Source organism: Calidris pugnax, unplaced genomic scaffold, assembly GCF_001431845.1.
Source record: "Calidris pugnax isolate Ruff unplaced genomic scaffold, ASM143184v1 scaffold44, whole genome shotgun sequence".
NCBI lineage: Eukaryota > Metazoa > Chordata > Aves > Charadriiformes > Scolopacidae > Calidris > Calidris pugnax.
In genome coordinates, this window is record NW_015094506.1 from 43,668,918 (window position 1) to 43,691,137 (window position 22,220).

General features: G+C 44.1%; 1 protein-coding gene across 2 annotated transcripts; it reads left to right on the top strand.

Annotated features, from left to right (window-relative positions):
- The first annotated feature begins 1,183 nt into the window (after positions 1-1,183).
- SLC26A3 (solute carrier family 26 (anion exchanger), member 3) lies at positions 1,184-21,389 on the top strand. 2 transcript variants are annotated; one of them, XM_014963468.1, is made up of 21 exons: positions 1,184-1,226; positions 4,708-4,907; positions 5,717-5,856; positions 5,967-6,077; positions 6,168-6,325; positions 7,064-7,228; positions 7,921-8,073; positions 8,812-8,894; positions 10,217-10,364; positions 10,496-10,609; positions 10,720-10,797; positions 11,247-11,342; positions 12,288-12,394; positions 12,658-12,727; positions 12,816-12,908; positions 15,220-15,315; positions 15,997-16,230; positions 18,574-18,628; positions 19,131-19,276; positions 20,043-20,108; positions 20,727-21,389. In XM_014963468.1, exons 2-21 carry the CDS (start codon positions 4,777-4,779, stop codon positions 20,748-20,750), a joined length of 2,268 nt encoding a protein of 755 aa, XP_014818954.1. In that variant the 5' UTR covers positions 1,184-1,226; positions 4,708-4,776; the 3' UTR covers positions 20,751-21,389. The 2 variants fall into 2 exon arrangements, with proteins under 2 accessions (XP_014818954.1, XP_014818955.1); XM_014963469.1 differs by lacking the exon at positions 1,184-1,226 and adding an exon at positions 4,520-4,618.
- Positions 21,390-22,220: the final 831 nt, after the last annotated feature.

The window sequence follows — 22,220 nt, forward strand, 5'->3', positions numbered from 1 at the left end:
TAAACCAATGTGTATGACTGTCCCTCCAAAGTACACAGGGTGCCCTTCTTCATGCCATGCCTTACACCAGATGGAGAAAAGACTCTCTTCAGGGACACTGGCTGTGATTTCAGACCCCCAAACGCTAAGGCAAGCCCTGGCTTCCAGCCCAGAGGAGTACCCTAAGGAGTTGGGCAGCCTATGATATTCCTGGTAGCACGACTGAAGCACTTCTAGATGTTCATGATACTATGAACTAAGGCAAGTGTCCTAAGGATGGTTTTCATTGGAGAACTTTGATGCTATGTTGTCCCCAGCACCTTAGCACTGAGGTTTTATTGCTCTCTTGAACATGGGCACCTGCTACCAAAGTTATGGCCTGAGGCATCAAAACGTTATTTCAGCTACCTCCTTAGGTGGTTTGAGATATCTCAGGGAAATGTTTACATAGGCTCTGTTGGCCTAGGGAGGGTGATTTCCCTCAGCTCCTCTATATGCAGTGGAGGGGACCAGGGTCCTGCAGGACAGCCCAACCAACCTACGCCACATTCATGCCCCAACACTTGACTGCACGCATGGTCTCCACCTTTCCACCGGCTGTCACAGGATGCTGTACCAAGTCCAGTCCACCAAATCACAGCTGGCTGATGGAAATCCCTGCAAAGGCTATTTTTGGCCATGAGCTGAGCACACAGGAACTGCTTCTGGACAGACAATTCAGGGTCCCTTAAAGGTGCTTGGGAGGAAGGTTCACTGTGGCACACCTCACTCAGACTGGCATGCCCAGCAGCCCCATCTGCCTTACCACTGGCTCATGCTCCTTCAGAAGTGAAGGGTACCATAGCTGAGCTCTAGTCACCACTTCCCACCACGCTCAACAGAAACCTGGCAGATGCACAGGACAGGATTGCAACAGTCAGTCCTTCTTATTCATCTCTGTTTTTCCATATTAGTCTCTGCAGACCAATCAGAAACAGTTCACCAAACAAAGTTAAGCAATATCATAGAGAACTTTAAGAAATTACTCTTATCATCCCTCCTGAGGATAGGCTCAATGGTCAAGGCCACAGTGAAATCTTCCTTTTCTTGTAAAAGTTAACTGAAGTTAGTTATTAAAATGCTGCCACTATTTAGGGAGGTTCTGAAATGAAGAACAGCACAGGATACCTGCACTGCACTCAAGGATATCTTTTTCCATAAAATCTTGGTGTGGTTTCTTCCAAAGAGCTTCCTGGAAGATACATCAGGTATGATTTTGACTTGCCAATCTGGATGTGGGATACGTGAAGTAATACTTATAAATTAAAAGCTTCTAGTCATGTGCTGTAATTCTTGTAAAATTTAAAAGGTTCTTTTGTGGAATTTGTATTTTTCAAATGTTTGCATTACAGAGAAATAGAGTTCGTGAGTGATTGAAAAGTGGGATGAAGTGTGTTAATATTTAATTATTCAGTTAAAGTTACCAGATTTTTGTGTACTTAGTCAATAGTTAAGATAAATTAATAAAGAGGAAAAAGTATCCTTTTGCTAATCCCCTCAACAGAATGAAACATACGCATTATGCATTACCAAAGGTTCACAGATGTGGGGAATTAGCAGTGGAGTTGAAGTTTTTTACATGTGAGAGATGGTAATGCTGTTAATTGCTGGCCATGAGAACAGGATCAGAGGGTATACGGAATAAAACAGAACCAGAACGTTATCTCCGGGGTTTCAGTTCAGACCTAGTCTTGGTCAATGGTGAGTGAAAGTTGTTACCACTTGATAGGTGTGTGGTATAAGCTTGGTCGTGCTCCTGGTCCCCATGTGTGAGTGGGCACATTATAGAAGTCATCAGAAGAACTGCACTAACTGCTCATGTCCCATAAGGAGTCCAAGGACTTAATGATGGGAGCATTCTGGAAAGATAGTGTGGGTTACTGGGGTAGACTTCTCTTTTAGGGGACCTGTGGAGGAGGTTGGCCTCCACTATGCTGGCACTCATCACAATATCCCCATTTTCTTTAAAACATGTAAAATTAGTAAAGGTGCTGACAGTCAAAAAAAATGTCCCTGTGCAGAGGGCATCCTATCATTCTAAATGCATATGGGAAGAACAAGAGTAAGAGGAAGGCAGTTCTGACTGAAGTTGCAGTAGCTGATAGCTGCTGATAGAGCCCATGGAAGAGGGAACCAGATGGGACAAGCTCAACTAGCAGGTGACTTGCAGCAGAGGTCATTGAGCTGCAGCAAGGTGCCACGCTGTATGGTCTCATTTACCTGCCAGAAAACAGGTTGAAGGCACTTTACACTGCACTTCAGGTGTTCAGGCTGGCTTCATTAAACTCAGTTTGAGTAATGCCATGTGGCACCACAGTCTTTAAAGCAGACTCATGCTCACACGGTTCAGCCTGATGAGATCCTCAGGGTGAGATTCCAGCACTCCTTCTGCAGCTGTAAGCCATCCAACCAAACCAGAAGGGGAGTTGGTAAATTGGGGCTCCTATCAGTAAGGAAAAAACACATGTGAAATGCTTAGTCCTTCGACGAGACCAGCACTAATAAACCAAAGTAGATTTAGAGAGTTGTAAAGAGGCATATTGTATCTTCCCTGAGATCAGGGCATTAAATTTGGCCCTAGGAAAGAATAATGGCTGGGCAAGAACAGGAGTGAAAACTAAAGTACCCAGAAAAGCTACAGCAGCTGCAGCACTGGGGAAAATCTGAAATGAAAGAGTAATCTATGCACTTCTTTTATTTTTATGGCTGATGAACATTTCAAAGGGTACAAATAGTACATCCTGTGCCCTACAATGTAAAGAACAACACTATGAAACAGGACTTTCAGCAATAGTCCTCTCAGTCATGTGGAGTCTAAAAGACTGATACCCAGACTAGGAAACACAGCAGTTCTAAAATCCTTGATAGATAAAATTTCATCCTGCAAACCAAAGTAAACCAAGATTTATGACAGAAAGAACTAAATTAACCAATCTTTTTCATTGAAATTTCATCAGCCCCAGGTTGGGAGCTCTGATCCCAACAGAGGGAGGGACAGTAGTGTACAATTACAGGATTCAAGTATGATTTTAACTGACTTTGGATCAGGGTCTTGAATGGGCTTAGATTTTGAGTATTAGTCCGTTAGAATAATTACCTGCCACTTTTTGGAAAATATTACAGATCTAATTTTTTTATGTTAAAACAGTTAGCAAAAATGTTTAACCCATTGCCAAAATAATGAGTCCTTTGTGGAAAAATAGTATATAAAAAAACCCCAGCATCTCTAAGAGGTTCATGTAATATTATTTGGACTTGTACATATCCGTGAATTTCCCCAAAATGAACTGGGAGGAAACTAAAATGAAATCACTTGAAATAAGTCAATAATGGGCCCTGAGCTGTAGCAAAGTTTCAGGATGGGAATCACGTTTTAATGCCCAAATTGTCATGGATAAAAAGCTTTCCATCTGCTCATAACTATGCAAACTGCTTTGTGCCACTTGAAAATCTGTCCTGTGATATCTCCAAATATCGAGGACACATGAGTCTGAATTAGAAATGCACATAGGCTATTTCAGCACGAGTTAGTCAATAGATTTGGGCGAGGAACTAGTGTTGGCTGGGCATATCTCATGAGACAGAGCAAGCACCGAGGCACGAAGGAGCATTTGAAATCGCTAGGGAAAACAAAGAGAAACGCTCTATTATCAGCTTCACAAAAGACTTTTTACATCCTACAGTACATCTTCACCTCCGAGTCAAAAGAAAATAGACTACACTAGACTAGTTCACTTAGAAGGGACTTACAATGATCATCTAGTCCAACTGCAACTACCAAGAACAAGTCCCACAGCTCCTGCCTAGGACTAACACTGTATTACATGTTTAATGGTGGCTACAGCAGAGAGAAATGTTTTTAACAGGACATTTATTTAGGCGAATTTCACATGGGAAGAATGGGAAACAGCAGAGTGAAGGCATCAATTAATTGCTGAAAAATACCCAGTGATATTGACTGAAACGAATCTCGCATCTTATGTGCAATGTGGGCTTCAGGGGTCATTTCTGGAGTGACCAAGGACAGTTTCTATTCAGTACAAACATGTGAATGTGGGTTGGGACACAGCAGAACACAGTATTTAGGTCAGACATTGCAACAACTGTTTGTGAGCATGAAACAGAGGAGAAGCAGTCTAGACAACCTGTGGAAATAAGTCCTACAAATAACAAGCAGCAACATCATGCTTTTTTACTACTGACCCTAACCTCCTCGTCACACACATCCAAGCTGAAAAGTTTGCCCTGTGTCTGGGCCCAATAGAGGATGACTGAGTCCTGCCTTGGCTCTGCCTTTCCCCTCACATGTCCAGCGAGCTCCCACCCTCCTGGTGGTGCCACAAAGAGAAGCTACTTAGGATCTGCTTCTTTATTCTTTAAAGAATTAGTATCCCTTGAGGGAGGCAGGTTTTGGTTGTAGACAGCTGACTTGGAGATAAATTAGCTGAAAATCCATCTTGTCTGCTTTTTGGCTGCATCTTTAGAAATACTTCATGCTCCAGTGAAACGCTGCCCTGCAGTGGGAGGAGGAGGTGGGCAGGAGATCACCTTGGCAAAGTGAAGCGGGTGTCCCAACGATCTCCCTTTTTGATCTTCAAAGGTGGTAACGCTCAGTTTGGAGTTCACTCATCTATGCTATGGCCACCCACCCCACAGTACATAAGCAGCTAACCTCGTTCTTCATTTCAGGTTTTTAAGTTACTAAGGCCAGAGAGAAGCACACACAAGTCACCATCTTCACCTGACATTTCAGAAGAAATGGTTGAACCTGTGGGCAATCACTATGTTGTAGCCAGACCTGTGTACTCGGAGAATTCGTTCAATGAAGAGCACGAGAAATTGCACAGATATCATAAAACCTTTTGGGATCACCTGAAACTATATTTTAGGTAAGGAGATTTTTATTTTTTAAAAAAATATGGATCTAAGAAACAGCCCAAACTGCCGCTTTCAGACAACATGAACTGCATCCCCCCCAACAACTTCCATCTCAGATTCCAACAAAGTAAATGAAAACTCATTAATCAATGTCAGGTTTTTCTAAAGAATTTTATCTGATATTACCCTTAGAAGTCTTCCTACACTTGTAGCCCAGGCAGCTTCTCTTTTCCTGGGCACTCGGCAGCACAAAATCTGGGGAGACCTTATTGCAGCCTTTCAATACTTAAAGGAGGCTTATAAGAAAGTTGGGAACAGACTTTTTAATAGGGCCTGTAGCGATAATGAGGGGTAATAGTTTTAGTCTAAAAGACGGTAGATTCAGAGGAGATATAAGGAAGAAATTTTTTACCATGAGAGTGCTGAAACACTGGAAGAGGTTGCCTGGGGAGGTGGTAGATTCCCCATCCCTGGAAACATTCAAGGTCAGAGTGGACAGGGCTCTGAGCAACCTACTCTAGTTGAAGATGTCCCTGCTCATGGCAGGGGAGGTTGGACTACATGACCTTGCAAGGTCCCTTCCAACCCAAACCATCCCATGATTCTATAAAAATTTTGGTTGAAAAGGACCTCTGGAGGCCACTGAATCTTCCATCAAGCACAGCTGGCAGAGCAGGTTGGTCAGGGATGTGTCCGTGTAAGATTTTGACCTCTGGCGACCTGAACCTGAATCCTTTCCCCTTCATTTCCCCTGCGAAGACAGGCTGCAACTCAGCTGAGCTGTTCACCAACAGGGCTTTGTCCTCTTGTGTCTTTACAGCTGCTCCTCACAAAGAGTCAAAAAAATTGCGTTGCGTTCGTTCCCCGTTGTCTCGTGGCTGCCAGCGTACCGCTTCAGGGAGTGGATCCTCAGTGACATCGTCTCTGGCATCAACACGGGGCTCGTGGCTGTCCTGCAAGGTACCTCCCAGACGTGTACTCTGACAGAGCCTGCCATGGCAGGTGCAAAGGAACTGCTGGCTTCAGCCCGTCACACGCTCATCACCTTCCCCGGCTCTCTGTCCTTGCAGGTCTCGCTTTTGCTTTGCTGGTGAACGTCCCCCCGGGCTATGGACTCTATGCAGCGTTTTTCCCTGTTCTGGTTTATTTTATCTTTGGCACATCTAGACATATCTCAGTGGGTAAGTTCCGTCACACTGACTGCCCTCCTCACTGGTGAAGAAGTACACGCTGCCCCTCCGGGTCTCTAACGAACACCTTGTGCTGCTCAGGTCCCTTCCCTGTCCTGAGCCTGATGGTGGGAGGGGTCGTCGTCAGGCTGGTCCCCGATGACAGTGCTGGAAATAGCACTTCCACAAATATGTCAGCAATAGATCAAGAGAGGGTGATGGTGGCTGCGACCGTAACCTTCCTTTCTGGGGTTTTTCAGGTTGGTAAACATAAGTGTGTGTGTGCCCGCGTGTGTCTGTAGGCACATATAGCAATAGATGGATGGTGAGCTGGCCTTCCCTTTTGTTTTCCACTGGGGTAGTCACCAAAGCAATTCTCTTCCCCTTCCCACATAACTGACCTTGGTGCACTGATCAGGAGATGTCCACCCTGCTCCAGGGATGAGGCAGTGATCCGTGCTGTGAAACCCCTGGGTTTGCCCAGAGACCTGAGCCTACAGCCCACCTACAGCACAACACAACCTGCTGGATAGGAAAAAAGTAGTTGAGAGAGAAATGTGAATGACGCAGACACAGCAAGGGGAATAAAAGCTCTGTCTCATAATAGTAAAGTATTTGGATTTGTTTTTTTAAAAAAGCAAGCATCTCCTTCCTTCCTAATATAGAATTCCTGCAGTTCCTTCCTTCCTTATTAATACATCTGTGCTTCATGAAACACTGGTACCATGTAAAAATGTGGGTACTGAAAACCCTAAGACTAAGGAGGTTATTTTAGCTATAAAACATAAAGAATAGTTTTTAACTGCTCTAGCAATTGCTCTTACTAGTCTTATGCCTCCTGTTTTGTTGCAAGTCTGGTGACAGTTTTTTCCTTAATCCCTGAATGTATGGGATTATGTGAAAAATCTTGGTTCCTATTAAATATGGTTCCCTTTGTTGCAGAGATTACTTAAAAGCACAAATGAATCACACTGACATATGGTCATTTATCATTTCAGTTGCTTCTGGGACTTCTCCAGTTTGGATTCATCGTTATTTATTTATCACAGCCATTAATCAGTGGTTTCACGACTGCTGCAGCTGTCCATGTTCTGGTATCTCAGCTGAAATTCATGTTTCAGCTACCTGTCCCTGGATTTAATAAGCCATTTGGCATCATCTATGTAAGTGTTAAGTGTTCATTATTTGATAATGCTGTTGAAACGTGTGAGGCATATCTGACCATATATCACAAGGCAGTAATAACAGAACTTAGCATAAAAACAGGCAAGCAGGAGGAAACACAGGAGAGAAGGATGAGATGTGTTATTAGTATGTCACCAAACTTTAAATTTATTACCAAACACCAAGTTAAACCCTGTTGGGCTAATTAGATAATATTTTCTATTGTGTGTTGTTGTTATTGTCTATTGTTTTAATTAAGCGTTCAACTTTGCCTCAGTCGTTTAATTATTCCCTTTTTCTGGAATGATATTGTATATGTTTCATTTGGATATGACTCCATGAGGGCTGTTGGATGAGAAAGGAGGAAAGAGAGGGACAGCAAGGGAGGGGTGGAGAGAGGCACCTGCTCAGTAATTCCATTGCTGGTGCGTGTTGTTGCCATCTTCCCTGAGGGGGAGGCCAGGGGGAGAGGGTCGAGAGCCAGTGAAAAGGGTCTTTCACAGATGCTTTTGTTGTTTGGCTGATGCACGTGCACATTCACTGCGGCTTACAACCCACAACATTGTGCCACGGGGACCAAATCCCAGCTGCCATAAGCCTTAGAGCAACTCAGAGACAGGCCCTTCTGGAAAAGACTGTGCCAGGCCACTACTATTTCTAAAGCACAACATGTTTCTTCCTGATTTTGCAGACTCTGGAGAGCATTTTCAGCCAGATCAAAGATACAAACATCGCTGACCTTGTCACATCCCTCATTATCTTGTTTGTCGTGTTCGTGGTGAAAGAAATGAACGATCGATACAAAGAAAAGTTACCAGCTCCCATCCCGATCGAACTCCTTATGGTAAGGGGCACTTCTCTTTGATTTTGCAATGGCTCTATCACTATAGTGAATGGGAAGCAGATTTTTAACTATTTCCTGTCCTGTTCTGCATTAAATAATGGGTTATCATTTTATCTATAAGGAAAAACATACAGTGTTCATGAGCTATTGTGAGATGCTTTACCTCTATTTACCTGTTCTTAACTGAATACAACCTTAGTGAGTAAGATGTTATAAACCGAATTTTTACCTTGGATGAATCTGGCTCGGCCTGCACCCCACCTGCAAGCAGCCACCGAAGTCCTGGCGATCCGTGGCCAAGCACAACACAGTTTTTTCCCCCAGCAGCAGAAGGTTTTGTCCCCTGCCCCAAGCAGCAGTGGGCTGGGGGAAGCCTGACATGGGCAGCGAGATCCTAAAGTCTTGGGGGATGTTGCTATAGGTGCAGGTGGTTCTTGTTTTCCCCCAGACTTATCACAGCACCTGTTAGAAAACACCTGGTTTATTGGGTGGGATGTTCTCTGTTCTTTATGAGGTATTCTGATATATTCTCTGTGTGATTAATGGACATGTTACCTGTAAGGTGCTTCAGGAATTACATCTGAACAACAAAAGTATGTGCAGATTTAGGGCATAATTCTGCTTCTGGTGATGAGACTGCAGAGCGTGTGGGAGAGGGAAATAAATGTTTTTAAATAGTTTCTTCATCATACTCTTACTTGAATGTGCCTAATGGAGGTGGGGTTTATTATCTTCCAGACGGTCTTAGCAGCACTGATTTCCTATTTTTGTAAACTTGAAGAAAAATTCAATGTAGCTGTTGTCGGAAAACTAGAGGAAGGGTAAGTCATTTGCTTAAAATTTACCAGTGGAGCAAAATGTTCTCTCCAGCTTGTCAGTGCTAAATGGGTTCAGCTGTGCTTTCTGCTTCGTCTTCTTTTACTAGGGAAATAAACATTTTTCTCTCTACAATATGAGGACAAACTTTCAACTGGTAAAAGTTATTCACTAGAGCACATGTCCTATGTGACAAAGAATACACTGCAACATGAAATAATCACATGCTTCATTTTCTGAGACAGCTGCTGAGCAGGAGGTTGACGTTTGCCCTTTTCCTGAGCTACTCACTCCTGAACACTTCCATTTCCCTCAAAGCAAATGCACGGTTGAGCAGCCACTAGCTCTCCTGGGAATCCAGTAGGACACTGCACAGTTGTCCTGTGTGGTCCCCTGTGACCAGCCACCAGCATCCCCCAAGACACCATTTTTTCTCAGAGGCTTCAACATCTGCTCCTCTATAATTATATCCATATAGAGAGTATATATTCACATATAGAGTATATATCTATATAGAGAGAGTACATCCAGCTATGCCAGAATTTTGGTATGAAGAATTATTAGGCCCACATTAAGTTAAAAAGAGGGAGGAAGACATGCACTAGGACAACAGACTGCAGCCGTTTACTCACCACTGCACTCTTGGTTGCCTCTTGTAGCCCAGGGGTGTTAGCGGATGAAGTTTGCAGAAGAACTCAAAGTTCTTCTCAAGAATTTCTGCTCAAGAGTCTCCATTCTTCAGACTTGACATAATTTGTGGAAGTGGTTGGTGGGGAAAGGGGTGGTGGAGGAAGCCCAGAGGAGAATTCTCCCTTCCCTAGGATCTGCAAAAGGCCTTGATCAAATCAGGAAGAAATGGTACAGTTAAAGCATCTAGCAGACAGCCTGAGAAAATAGTCAATATTACCTGACTTAGTATTTGTTTAGCTGTCTAAAGGGCTTCAATTAATCATGCAGGGATTTTTTTGGGGGGGGTCACAATTAAGTGAAATCTTTCTGTGTGTAAATTGCCTGTGCAAGGGCCCCAGCACCACATCAGATCTTACATCCGTGCGTAACTGGAAGGCAGAACTGTGCATGTACCTCAGACAAAATGAGCCGTGGCTGGTCCTGGCCAAGGAAATGAGAACCTGCCGAGACACAAGCTGAGCTGACTGCAGATAAACAGAGTCCCTGTTCCGATCAAGAAATCCCCAAACTTTTATAGGATTCAGATCAATTATTCTGTGTTGCAGCTCTCCAAAGTATGAGCTGGACTCTGCCTTGCTCTCTTGAGAACTTGACTCCTTAGGCATATCCTTAATGAGTAGATTTTTCTGTCTTTCAGATTTCAAGCGCCTGTTCTACCTGATGTAGGTATCCTCCAAAAGTGTATTGGTGATGGTATTTCCATCGCAATTGTTGGGTTTGCAGTAGCCTTCTCCGTGGCTAAAGTGTATTCCATCAAGCATGACTACCCAATAGACGCCAACCAGGTAGGCAAATAACACAGAAATAAATATGGTGCATCTGTAAATGGGAAATAAGTCATTTCAGGAATGCTTTGCCTTGTGAATAACTGTCATCAACTAACTTTTGAGAACAATGTCTTTTGTTTTTATTTCAGGAACTAATTGCTTTTGGGCTGGGTAATATACTTGGTGGATCATTTAAAGGATTTGCCTCCAGCACCGCTCTGTCAAGATCAGGTGTGCAGGAGAGCACAGGAGGCAAAACACAGGTATAGAAAAAAGATCATGATGGTGTTTAATGCAAGAAAGCTCCATTTTTTCCTGGATGACCATAATGCCTTCAGGTACTTATTCATGGTGGAATTGCTCTCTCATGCAGATTGCTGGTATTATCTCAGCTGTCATCGTCTTGATTGTGATCTTGGCCATTGGGTTTCTCCTGGAGCCATTACAGAAGGTATTCACTGGTTTCACCTCACTCTTCCTCCTACTTGCCAAAGACAGGGCTGCTCTGGCTCTGGCGGTCACTGGGCGCATCCAAAGAGTTCAGTGGGAGCAAAATAGGGTTTTGCAAAGCTTGGTTCTTCTTCCCAGATCATGAAGTAGAGGACCACTACATCTAGTCCCTCAGAGGGAACACAAGTGCACGAACACCAAACATCACAGCACCAGCTTTTAGGTGCCACGGATAGGTGGGACTTGCAGCCTCAGGTCAGATACCTGCGCTGCAGGGAGGTTCCAGCATGATGGATGGGGCATCCCAACTTACCGCAGTGACAGAATGTGAGGAGCTGCCTGGCCTCTCAGCTGCACTTTGGCCCTATTTGTATGATCTTCTAAGTCTTAATGTTCAATGTTTTCCTTGCTTGCTTTAAAATTCAATGTGTATTTTGGTCTTTTTAACAGTCAGTCCTTGCATCTTTGGCTCTTGGCAACTTGAAAGGAATGCTCATGCAGTTCAAGGAAATAGGCGTCCTATGGAGAAGGGACAAGTATGACTGTGTAAGTTGAGTCCCACAAGCATTCAGAAATGAGGCACTCTGGGAAAGTCACCCATTATGCAAATTTTCTACTAATAGTATGCCTTTTTCACTTTTATACCCCTTGCTCGTGTTTTCCATTTTGTCCCACCTATTTTGAGTTGATTCTCTCTCCTAACTTTGTTTTCATCCATTTTATCAAAATCTATTAAAATACAGTTCATTGTATAAAGTCATACGTAGTAGAAGGCGGTTACAGAAAATGTGAATGCTCAGTGCATTGGCTACACGTTCAGGGGCACTTTCTCCTTCACGCAGCATGTTAGGTGGAGGTTACATAGCAAAAAACAAGACCATGGCTTGATGAGTTTATTCCGAGTGGTAAATCTCGTGGCTGGCTCTGACATTCCAAAAATGTAGGCTCTTGGCTTCCTCATTGGCCAATTCCTTGTTTTCCCAAACAGTTCCAGGCCTTGGTTTTCCCAGCCACCAAACAGTTATTTACTATGTGAAAAGGCTCTGAGATCTGTCATTAAAAATACTCAGTATTATCTAGTCATTTGTGCTTATCAGTCATGTACGTTCACAGAGCCTACTTTTGCCTGTTTTGATACCCAAAGCACATTTACAACTCTTGGCTTTACCAGGATCCTGATTTACTTGTAACCTTGCCTTTCTGCTGGATTTTGATTGAGTGCTTAATGGACTACCTACACAAAATCCACATCTCTATTATTCTAAGCCCTTATTGAATAGAAATTGTCATCCCTAGAAACACTCCCTGGTGAGTCTGGCCCTATTTTTCAATGAAAACACAACCTAGGCAACATGAAACTCCTCACCAAAGGTGGGTGGACAGCCTGGACCAGGTCTGAAAAACAGTCCAGACATTGCTGCTCCCACCCTGGACTCATGACACTTGTCCTTGACACACTCTTAACTGCTGTCATCCATCTGCTCGTTACAGGTTGTATGGGTGGTGACTTTCTTAGCTGCTGTTTTTCTTGGTCTGGATATTGGGCTAGCAGCCGCCGTGGCGTTCCAGCTGCTGGTGGTGGTGATCCGCTCCCAGATGTGAGTACTTGTTGGACACAATGAAAAGATATCTCAGGGCCTCCTGTTAAAAATTAATTCCCCCCTGCACAGAGAAGACCAACAGCCCCGTGACTCTATCTGTCCAGCAACCATGTATGGAAAAATCATTTAGAGGCATAAACCCTTGGATGTGGGTCCTGCTTCAGTCTGAAGGATCAGAGCTGGGGTTGCTTTCTCTGATCCTTCCCTTCCGCCAGGTCTCGGTATGAGGTACAAATAATTGTGTGTGTGTCTGTTCACAGCCCAAGCTGCACTGTTTTGGCTAATGTTGGGAGAAGTAACATCTACAGGAACAGGAAGGATTACACTGACGTAAGAAATGTCACATTTCTGTTATTACCTGCTGCATTTGTGTTTCTAGAGCAGATGTCGTTACTGACACTTTTCCTTCATTGTACAGATCTATGAGCCAGAGGGAGTCAAGATTTTCAAGTGCTCATCTCCTATCTTCTTTGCCAATATTGAATTCTTCAGAGAGAAACTCATCACTGCTGTAAGTGTCTGGGGCTTTCATTCTGAGCGTAAGAATTGCGTGACACATTAAGGTGAACACAATTTCCCAGTAACTACTGCATGCAGTCAAGCCACAGTTCAAAGATGAATTTTTCATTAATTATTCAAATATTGTTGCCACTACTGCAATGCCACATGTATGTACACACCTCTGAGAAAGAGAACAGCCTAACATGCACTGAACTTATACCATAACAATGCATACACATATTTTAAGTCCTTTAGAAGAAAGTAGTGTAAACATAGAGAATGTAAAGGGATGTTATTTTATTAGCGTTTACATTATTTACACCCAATAAATGCTAGTTTACTCATCTTGCCCCAGAGAACTTAACCTCAACAGTCAGAAGAAAAACTGAACAAAATCACACTATCAAAGAGATCTTAATTTCTTCCATGGCAAACTGGACTAAGGCAGACAGCCTTTCCATAACCAGCACGGAGAGCCAGGACCCCTGAGCCCTATCTGTGCCAGAGAGGCTCACCATCCCCAGACTGAACCCAAAACAAAGGAGATGGGTTGTTGTAGTTTGTATCTACTACTGATCACCCAGCCATGATGTAAGCATTGATGAGTTATTCTATAGGCAATTAGGATAAATTTCAGGATTGGTAGCCCTTGTCCTTATGGGAGATTTCAACTTCCCAGACATCAACTGTGAATATCATACTGCTGTGACAAGCAGGTCTTGGAAATTCTTGAAGTTTGCAGGAGACGATAACTTCTGGTCACGGGTACTCAGTGAGCCAACTAGGAAAGATGACTTTTTAGACTTGCCATTTGTGAATAAAGAAGGACTTGTGGGGGATGTGGTGGTAGGTGGTTGTCTTGCCTACAGTGATCATGAAATCTTTAAGTTTAAAATTTTCAGCATAATAAGGAAAAAGAACAACAGAGTTGCTCCCCTGGACTTCAGGAGAGCAAACTTTAAACTGTTCAGAGAGCTATTTAACGGAGTACTTGGGAATCTGTTTTTGAGGGCTTAGGAGCCCACAGATGCTGGCCAGTCTTTAAGGACGACTGTTTAAAAGCACAGGAGCAGACAATTTTGCTGTGTGAGTCAAGCAAGAGGGTCAGAAGACCACCTTGGCTGAACAGGGAACTCCTCGTGGAGCTCAAGAGGAAAAGAAATGGTATGATCTCTGGAAGCAAGGTCAGGTTTCACAGGAAGATTACAGAGCTGTGGTTCATATATGCAGGGATGGTATGATCTCTGGAAGCAAGGTCAGGTTTCACAGGAAGATTACAGAGCTGTGGTTCATATATGCAGGGACAAGACACAAAACATTGGACTGATACTTGCTAAAAATGGTCACCTGACTAATAGGGATGAAGAAAAAGCAGAGGTATTCAATGCATTTTTGGCCTCAGTCTTTAATAATACTGATAGATTGAAGTGGTCGTTTTAGGTCCCTTTCAACTGAAATAAATTCTAGTTTAAGGCAAATTCTTGCTCCCGTAACCACCCCTTCCTGCTGCTCTTAGAGGCGAGTCAATAAGCAATGGCTCCCTGAGCATTGGTAATGAGAAGTTCATTCCTCACATGAGGGACTGAAACTGGCAGAGGAACCAGGGAATCCAGCACATTTGGTTCTCCATGTGCTCGACTTTTAGATCAGAAGAGCCTGAAGGGTTTTTTCTGCAAGTGCAGATGCTGACACCACTGTCCTTTAAAAACATGGGCATTTCTAACACCCCTCTCCTCCACCCACTAGATAGATGAGACAGAAGACTTGCAAGAATTTAGTATTTTCATAACCCTTACTAACCTAATTTACCTGCCATATACTTTTGCTAATAGGTTCAAGAGAGATATGCAGTCAGCATGATCAACTTAGTTTTTCTTCTTCAAGAAAACAAAACGATGTGTACAGGACGCTGCAGTCAGGTAGCACAGAGCAGACACAACCTGTGAGCTCTCTAATCTTGGTTGCTTGGATGGCTGTTTCATAAGAAAGATGAGTAGGACAAGCTCTGGGTTAGCCATCACTGCACTGGCCTGTTGGAGTTACTGGTCTGTGCTACAGCATTGTCACTGCTATAATGGTGTCCATGCTGGTATCCTAGAGTTAGCAAAGATGGGCCTGCCAGGTTTGCAGTCATACCCGTAGGCATCCTTCCAACCAAGAAAAAGCACCCTTGCTTGAATTTATGAATGGTGGTAGGCAACATCAAGAGCAAACTATGCTCATCATGACTGTAAAGAAAAGCCACATGAGATACTGAGTCCTCCCCCTGGTGTCCCTGGTGTTTGGGTTTTCTAAAATTATTCGAAGTGCTGTTTCTGCAGGTTGGCTTCAACCCTCTGAGAGTCCTGAGGAAACGCAATAAAGCTCTGAGGAAGATCAGAAAGATGCTGAAGAATGGAGAGCTGCAAGTGACACCTGTATGTAAGGCAACTCCACCCAGGAGGGGTTTAGCAATCAGCTTCCTGGCTTGACATGGCAGAGAAGTCTCTCACAGGCTCCTGTCATAATTAGATATGCCATTCCCCAAGTTGCCACTTTGTGACATAAACACATATATAAAAAAAAAAGATTTTAAATTACTCTCACAGTTAGAGACCTACAGCTTTACCATGGGCAGAGCTTGTACATGTCCACTGGAACTTTGTTTGACATCAAATGGCAGGATCAGATCCCACAGAGGTGACGTTCATGCTGCATTAATGGCAGGATAAAGCTGGTTTTCTTCCAGCCCAAACCCTGCATGCTTTTTCTTGACTTGTTCAAAAATTACTGAATCAAAGCACATCTGACGATTGACCGCAGGGAACAATAACAAGCCATATCATATGATGATGATTCAATGATTGATGAGAGGAAAGTCAACATTTCCAAACTCCTCCAGGCAAGGGAGAGACAGAACCTTTTCTAGCGTAAAGAGCAGGTAGGTCCTGCTCCATCTCATGGGTACATCAGCTTTATCCTGCCTCCACTCCCATCCTTGCAAAAGATGCATTACTTAAAAAAAAATATTAAAAAAGAATTCTTAAAAAGACTTCTTTAAGTACCTTTAAAAGTCTTTAAAAGAAGTATTAATTATTACACTTTTCTCTGTCATGCAGAAAGGCTTGATTTGCATGGCTAAGCATACACACGAGTCAGATGAAGAATTAGACAACAACAGCATAGAGGAGTTGGACCAGCCCACCAACATGACAGACTTGCCCATTCAGATCAACTGGAGCACCGACCTCCCCCCTGGCATCACTGTGCCCATGGTCGACATCCACAGCATCATTCTGGATTTCTCAGCAGTGTCCTTCCTCGATTTTTCTGCCATGAGAGTCCTCCAAAAGGTAAATGTAATTTACAAAGCAAACAGTGATCATAGGAAAGAAAAACATATGAATGTAGTTACTTGAGGAACACACTTGAGTGAAGGTATGGCATAGAATCACAGAATCACAGAATTATCCGGGCCAGAAGGGACCTCCAAAGGTCATCTAGTCCCACCTCCCCACAGTCAGCGGTCGCCGCAGTCCCCCAGCTAGACCAGGTTGCCCAGGGCCTCATTGAGCCTCACCTTGAATGTCTTCAGGGATGGGGCCTCAACCACCTCCCTGGGCAACCTGTTCCAGCGCTCCACCACCCTCACAGTAAAGAACTTTCTTCTAATCTCCAATCTAAATCTGCTCCCCTCCAGCTTAAAGCCATTGCCCCTCGTCCTGTCACTACAGGCCTTTGTAAACAGGCTCTCCTCAGCCTTCATGTAGGCCCCCTTCAGGTACTGGAAGACAGCTATTAGGTCTCCCCGGAGCCTCCTCTTCTCCAGGCTGAACAACCCCAGCTCCCTCAGCCTGTCCTCATAGCAGAGGTGCTCCAACCCCCTGATCATCCTTGTGGCCCTCCTCTGGACCCTCTCCATCAGGTCCATGTCCTTCTTATATTGAGGGCTCCAGACCTGCACACAATGCTCCAGGTGAGGTCTCACCAGAGCAGAGTAAAGCGGAAGAATCACCTCTCTGGACCTACTAGCAATGCATCTTTTGATGCAGCCCAGGATGTGATTGGGCTGCAACTGGGATGCAACTGCACACTGCCTGCTCATGTCCAACTTCTCGTCCACCAGCACCCCCATCCGGAAGGACCTTGACAGACTGGAGGAGTGGGCCAGTCTGAACGTCATGAAGTTCAATGAGATCAAGTGCAAAGTCCTGCACCTGTGTAGGGATGATTCCCAGTATAAGTACAGGTTGGGAGACGAAGGGATTGAGAGCAGACCTGAGGAGAAGGGCTTGGTGCTGGTAGATGAAAAACTGAACGTGAGCCAGCAATGTGTGCTGGCAGCCCAGAAGGCCAACCATATCCTGGCCTGCATCAAAAGAAGTGTGGCCAGCAGGTCGAGGAAGGTGGTTCTGCCCCTCTACTCCACTCTGGTAAGACCCCACCTGGAGTACTACATCCGGCTCTGGAGCCCTTAGTACGGGAAAGAGGAAGACATGGACCTGTTGGAATGGGTCCAGAGGAGGGCCACAAAAATGACCAGAGGGGTGGAGCACCTCTCATATGACAAAACACTTGAGAGAGTTGGGGTTTTTTAGCCTGGAGAAGGCTCTCAGAAGACTTTATTATGGCCTTTTAGCGCTTAAAGAGGGCTTATAAGAAAGGTGGAGAGAGACTTTTTACCAAGGCCCTTTACAGGACGAGGGGCAATGGGTTTAAACTGAAAGAGGGTAGATTTAGATTAGACATAAGGAAGAATAGGTTGTCCAGAGAAGTCGTAGATGCTGTATCATTGGAAGTGTTCAAGGCCAGGTTGGATGGGGCTTTAAGCAATCTAATCTATTGGAAGATGTCCCTGTCTATAGCAGGGGGATTGGACTAAATGATCTTCAAAGGTCCCCTCCAACCCAAACCATTCTGTGGTTCTGTCCTGTGTTTCTAGCTTGCTTCTTAAAGGTATTCGTACATCAATTGGAAAGGTAGTAGCAACCTTCAAGTTTATGTGAATTTTAATGTACATATTCCATAGAGAGTGTTTAGGAAATGGATTAAATAATCAACCCAAATTTTCTTGGAATTAGAGTGTTGTCACCTAGAGAACTTTCTTCACCTGGTAAGATTTTGGGAAGTTTTACAGAAATGTACATATGAAATACGGTTTTAAACACCAGGCAGGGAGTTGGAGCATTGGAGTTTCATTTCTGCTCCTGTTCTCACTTTCCAGGATGACCTTGAAGAAAGCAATAAGAACAACATTTTCAAACAGTAGTAGCTAAAGTTAACTATCGAGAGCCACAGAGGGTGTATAAATCTATTTCCATAGAAACTAAACCCCCACCACGTCAGTGGGAACCGTAATTCTGCTCAAATTCCCAGTAATAGAAGTCTCCCCAGAAGCTTGAATATGTCAAGTAGGTACAATAAAGCCATACAATTTATGAAAGAATATGCTTTTCACTATGGACTAAATGTATTTAATACTGCCTCTTTCCAAAAGAATCAGTCATCCTTGTCTGCAGCCATGTGAAGAGACCATCCTGCCTCTACGTGCAGCAGAGTTTGAGTTTAGAGCTACTTACCATCATAGATCTTAAATATCTTAAAGTGGTTTGTGTATCTGCTGTGGCTAATCACAATAATGGCTGTTATCAGAACAATTAGCAGTATCTAAATGGTGCCTCTTTCTGGTTTAACAGACTTTGAAAGAATTTATCCGGATTGATATCGACATTTACATTGCAGGGGCGCCTGGTGAGTACTTGCCTTTCTGTCAGCATTGTCATGGATGCCTTGTCCCATTGCCTTCCCCACTCCCCACCGAGCACAGCTGTGGAGGATCACCCCAGTTTCACATTCCAGTCCTGGACAGCAAACAGGTCCAGCTGAGAGGAGGCGTCATCCCTCCCATGCTGTCCCCAGCAGTCTGGGACCACTCACAATGGCTCACTTTACCTACGGCCATCACTGTGCTCTTCAGCTCTGGGCTGTGAGAACTGCTATTGGGCAGCCTGGGTGAGGCATTAAATAAGAAACAGGGCTCAAACTCCCTTCTGCCTGTCATCGAGCACAACAGTGGCGTTTATATGCCACCCTCTCCACAGCAGTAAAGAGGAACTCGCCTGCTCTGAAAAAATAAAACAGTGCAGTCTACCATCAATTCCTGCGTTTGCTTGGTGGACACGCTCAGGATTCACTATTTCTTCATTTTCAAGGCCCATGAGTCACTTTGTGCTTTGATTTTGTTCCCCCACAGAGGGCTTCCTGGAAAAACTGGAGAGATGTGCATTTTTTGACGAGGAGATCAAGCCATCCATGTTTTTCCTCACCATTCATGATGCGGTTCTACACATTTTGCTGAAGAAGGACATAGCCAGCTCCCCCAAATCAAAGCTTGCTGAGGTAACACTACAGTTTTCATCTTCTGCTACTTTAGTGCCTTTACGTTACTCACAGGGCACCCAGCAGTGCCCTGCACAGTGAGCCACGTGCCCTACATCATCTCAAGTTAATGATTAAAACTCAGCTGGTCTTCAATAAATTTGGAGAGTAAGAGTGGCCCCTGGTGCCTGGAAAAGCACTGGCAAAAGGAGTGAATAATTCCCACTGGAGACTGGCCTGGCTGAGGACTTCACTGGAAGTCACCTCCTGGGGAAGGGCAGGGTGTGGGGCGAAATCCTGACCCACCCATCAGCAGTCCTTTGTCCTCACCCATCCAGCAGGTACTATTGCTTATGTGGCAGTGTCGCCTGCAAGGCAGCCTTGATGTGGCTTGCATGTAGGCTTCCCAGGCCTGTCTGCCTTCAAAGGGAGCACTGAAGTTCTGCAGACAAATCACTACAGCCAAATTTAGTGTTGGCCTTTCTGGGAACATTCTTAAATCAAGAGCAAGAAAGGATCCTGCATATGTTAAATCTGTTTAAACCCACAATGATACTCACCTGGAAACTGTTTAATCCCACATAGCTGAACTGGCCCAGCTCTTCTGCACTGCCCTGGAGACTGCTGGGGGGCATAAGGGGCTGACAAGCAAGAGCTTCCTTCTGTCCAGGTTGCCTTCCCAAGCATGTTCCAGAGATTTCAAAGAAATACCTTCTTCAACGTGAAAAAGGGGGAAAAAAAAAAAACAGTCCATTCCCTAACCCACAACTTCTTGTGTTCACTGCAGGACAAAGGCAGCAGTAACGACTATATTGTCATCCCCAGCAACGGACTGCGCAGCCGGGAAGTCACGGTAAGACTCCCGGCTCCGGTAGCTGCACTCCAACCACAGGAAACGCAGCCCAAAAGCTGCTCACAGAAACTGCTAGGTCAGATAACAAAGCATCTTCATCCCTGAGCCCTGGTGTCAGCCCAGGGCAGAAAGTATCCAGACAGGTTATTAACAGGATTTGAGTTAAGACAAAGCCCTACAGGAGTAAGAGGGATGGGACTCAGCTCACAAGACTTGCCTTGCGCACTGAGTCTGCTGAGGGAGGGCAGGTGAAGGCCATCTCAGCAGGCTCTGCCCTGGTCTCCTCACCTGTCCACCACAGTTCCCCCATGACAAGCTTAGTGGTAGCATGTCTGTGTGACACAGATGTCAGCATTAGTCCCATTTATCTAAATTTCACAGGCAGAAGGGGAGTCCAGAGACGGGGATAAGAAAGGGACAAACACAGCCTATCATCATGGACTTTAAGAGAAAGGCAGTACCCAGCACACAGCAACCCTACACAGAAAAAATGTCAGACCACAATCTTCCCACACAAACACCTTAGATGAGCAAATTTTTACATACCACTCACCAGAGGGCACCTGCCGTGGTGATTCCTTACAGAAGGTGACATTTATTTCCTTTTATTTCCCACAGATTCCATCAGAAACAAAATTTTAGATTTAATTTTCTAAATATAATATCCTCCAGCAACACAACGTCACAGAAGACAAATGCAGATGCAGTGCTGAGCATGAAGATGGAAGGATACTTTCATATCACTTAAGAAGGATTTACTATGTATGGCTATGCTCCAGGTTTTGGAATGGGCTTGTTAGTCTTTATGCGTCTCTGTATATATAGAAATGTATTTATGTACATACATGGAGGCAAAAATCACACACATTTTCTTATTTCATACCTTGCTGACAGCCTACCCATACAGTTGAAAAAGCAGGTAAAGTTAACTCTATTTGCGTATACTTGTACATATATCTATATTATTCCAACTATTTGTAGACAACCTGTACAGTTACTGAAGAATATATAAATATTTGAAATCTTGTAATTTATAATACAGAGTAATGGTTGGGAGTGATATTTTAACTTCAGTTTGCATATAACTTTTATAAAGTTTTCATTACGGTTTGTAAGATACCGAGTAGACTGAGTTATTAAACTTGTTTTCAGCTCACTACCATGAGCCACAGTGACCAATGTGTCTACTGTAAAGCATAAAGATCGTTCAAGAAGAACACAGCATTTTCAGATCCAAACATGATTCATGGATTTGGATTGCACTGCTGTAAAGTGCACAAGAGAGGATACACTTATAGTGAACTATTAAATAACGATTTTGGTAAATCTGCGTCGTTTGCTGCATTTGTCAATACACCATGGAGGTAGCTCATAATCAGTGAGTGTGCCCCCAGCAAGCAGAGCGACCCGGAGCCCCAGAGCTCTGCTCAGGAGGAGCTGCAGGTACGGAGTAGCCAGGCAGGCAGCTCAATCACCCAAGTCTCTTTAACAGATGCTCAGACAACTTTAACCTAAAAAGAGTTTGTTCTGATCCTCTAGTCTGCACAATCCAGTTGTACAACTGCTGTCAGTCAACCCACGCTGGAAACTCTAAGGCTTGAAGCTGAACCACAGCACATTTTTTAGAGAAAATGCAAGAGGTGACAGAACTTTTAACTTAACATAGCAAGTGATGGAGGTATAAAAATCTTCAGCCTAGAGGAAAACTGAGCCATCTCTGGAGTCTGAAAGAAACAGCACTCTGAAATCACATGAGTTTTCAGTTTTCAAGCCTAGTTTTGACTTTAACCAAGCTGGGGTGACCAGAACAGTCCATTTGGACTTGTACTCAAGAAGGGCTGAAGGGAAGGAAAAAGTGTTCTGGGTAAACAAGAACCACAATTTTTGTCTCCGTAGCATGCAAGACTTCAAAACAAAATCTGAAGGAGAACCAGACAGAAATAAATGGGGAGAAATGCTGTCTGGTTTTATAAAAGGTAAATATACACATGCCATGTTCACCTGGCATCTTTAGAAAACCAAGCTTCCAAAGAGAAATGACACAGATGTCACCCCTCTGGACCCAAGTAAAGTCTTCCATGACACGCCAACGGGCAATTGTTAATAGCGCTG